The sequence below is a fragment of the Octopus bimaculoides genome, chromosome 5 (genome assembly GCF_001194135.2).
Source record: "Octopus bimaculoides isolate UCB-OBI-ISO-001 chromosome 5, ASM119413v2, whole genome shotgun sequence".
NCBI lineage: Eukaryota > Metazoa > Mollusca > Cephalopoda > Octopoda > Octopodidae > Octopus > Octopus bimaculoides.
In genome coordinates, this window is record NC_068985.1 from 97,901,695 (window position 1) to 97,904,213 (window position 2,519).

General features: G+C 36.6%; 1 protein-coding gene across 1 annotated transcript in view; it reads left to right on the forward strand.

Annotated features, from left to right (window-relative positions):
* The window catches only part of LOC106882577 (tolloid-like protein 1), an 88,563-nt gene extending 86,044 nt beyond the window's left edge, over window positions 1–2,519 (forward strand). The window contains exon 18 of the mRNA XM_052968084.1: window positions 2,293–2,519. Coding sequence (XP_052824044.1) covers window positions 2,293–2,448 — 156 coding nt within the window. The 3' untranslated portion in view covers window positions 2,449–2,519. The remainder of the gene's footprint in view (window positions 1–2,292) is intronic.

A 2,519-nucleotide genomic window follows, 5' to 3' on the forward strand; every position in this document is an offset into this window, starting at 1 on the left:
TTACATCAAAATTTCTTGAATCGTTTAATTTTTAGTTTTTTCATTTTATCATGTACCTCTGTGTACGAAGAGGTGATGGTTTTTTTTGGGGTTCTTTTTTTTTGTAATTGTGTGTGTGAGTATCTGTCTTATCTTCAACATTCAAAGCCACTAGTTTTACCCCATTTTTACTTCGAAGTTTTGGGTTTTTTTTTACTTTAATTCTTTGTTGTCCAATGAGACTGACAAAACAAGAAAGAAGAATAATCCGAATAATTTTATTCTTATCGAGCGACCTGTGAGCGTCTGAATTGGTTTTCGTAGCTGACGAAGTAGGGTGACAGCGAACAGAATTTAATCTTACGATTGAATTGTGTCACTAACAGCCCTAACTAAAATGTGTTTTAGGACAAATCTAGGTGGAGATTCTTCCTCCAGGGAATATTTCTGCAGCGAAAGGCCTTATCATGTCCGAACACATTTGAACACGTTAACGATAACTGTACATAAATAGTAATATCCAGTTTTGTAGTTGGTATAGAAACCATTTGTTAGATTTCTGTAAACGCACCTCACGATATGTTTTATTAGAGTTAGTAAATAGTTTTCTGATATGTTAGAGATGTAATTAAGGTTTGATGAGATAATAGTAAAAATATGATGCTGAAAGGGAATAAGAACGAAAGAATTTTGATGAGTTTTAACAACGAAGAGTTTCTCCCCTTTCTGAAATTCACAGAAAAGTTATATGGTAATAACTAGCTGGAGTAGAATCTGAGAAAAGAACTGCATGGGTTGAAGAGAAATAAATGTGGTTTGATGCCGTGGGTATTTGATATTCAGTTCCATGAATATAGAGCTTATGTGAGTTACACGAGTAGTTGAGCATTAAAGGCATAAGTTGAAGAGTATTAGAGATATGTCTGCGATGGCATAGGCTTCTTATGTGAAAGGGCAAAGAGTGCTGTGTAAGAAAGACGCCATATGTTGGAGGTGGAGTCCGCTTGGTTGAAAGGAACTGAATAAGACAAGAAAATATTATTGATGTCATATCTAAGGACGCTGAAGCTCAGACAGGAAGTCTTGAACAACGGTCAATATGGTATGTCGCACTTCAAACACTTCCAAACGCTGTCATCATAGAAAGCAGATGTTAAAATCAGAATGAGGATGAGAAAGCGGATGAAGAGGATGAGGAAGGAAGGAAGAGGAAGCGGAAACGAAGTAAGATAGCTGTATCCACGTGGTTCTACAAATAGAAGAACTAGTTGAGTGTGAGGCAATAACGATGACGACTGAGGAAATAGCATCATTTATGTATACGTGCATCAGTACACACATGCTGTACCTCCCCCCCTCTCTCTCTCTCTCTATCTATCTATCTATCTATTTATATATATATATATATATATATGTGTGTGTGTGTGTGTGTATATATCTGTACGTACATACGTACGTACGTATATCTGCCTTTCCCAAGTGAATATGACCTGGTAGCAGGACAATGTTTTTACACGCCTCTTTAGTCAGGAGCAGACATGGACACTTTCTCAGCATTCCTTCTCTTGACCAAACGGAACTTTTCAGATGCGATAGTTAGAGGATGAAAAGTCCACACCGTTAGTCGACAGCGTTAGGCTTGTAGTCGTTTTCAGTTGGGAAGGCTGCAGCAACGTAAAGTGAGAACGCTTGGTCAATGGAAACAATTTTGTATATATATATATATATATATATATATGTGTGTGTGTGTGTGTGTGTGTGTGTGTGTGTGTGTGTGTGTGTGTGTGTGTGTATAAAGCGCAAGAACTGTGCTTTGAAGTTATTATAACTAGATTGGTAAGGGCAACGCAAGAAACTCGGTTAAATAATAAATTATATACATTTAAATTACAAAATTATATGCTCTACTTTAGCGTATTGAGTTCTATTTTTCTCGTTTGTATCACCAAACATTCACATACACACGTACATGTGCAATGTATGTGCATAAATCACCCTTTTATGCGAACATTTTTATCTATGATATTTCTTGACTATATATATTACTGTTTTAACACACACACTCAAATATTGTAAATACATGTAAAAGAAAGTAATGTATGCATACGTTTGTGTGTTCGTGCGTCTGTATATGTATGTAGAAATATTCTGTGTCTAGATGCTATACATACCATTAACCTCTGCAATTCTCATTACCCGAACTTCCACTTTGCCCCTCAGCCACCCCACTCTTCCTTCTCTTCGAATGATTCCCCAAACATCCTGATGCCATTGACATTAATTGACATTCCTGTTATATTTACTTATTTGCAGAAACCACCGCCCACAATGTCTTCCAATCGCATCTTAACAGTCCGGTTTTTCTCTGATGACACTGTCAACTGGAAAGGATTCTTTTTAACCTATAAACTCGCTGACAGTCACATTTCCGGCGGCGAATCTCAAGAGTTGCCCGAAGCTGAAGAATAAATTACAAATGACTGGAAGCCAAAAGAGCATTTGATTTGGTTTATACTCATGAAAAAAAAAAAAAAAAAAAA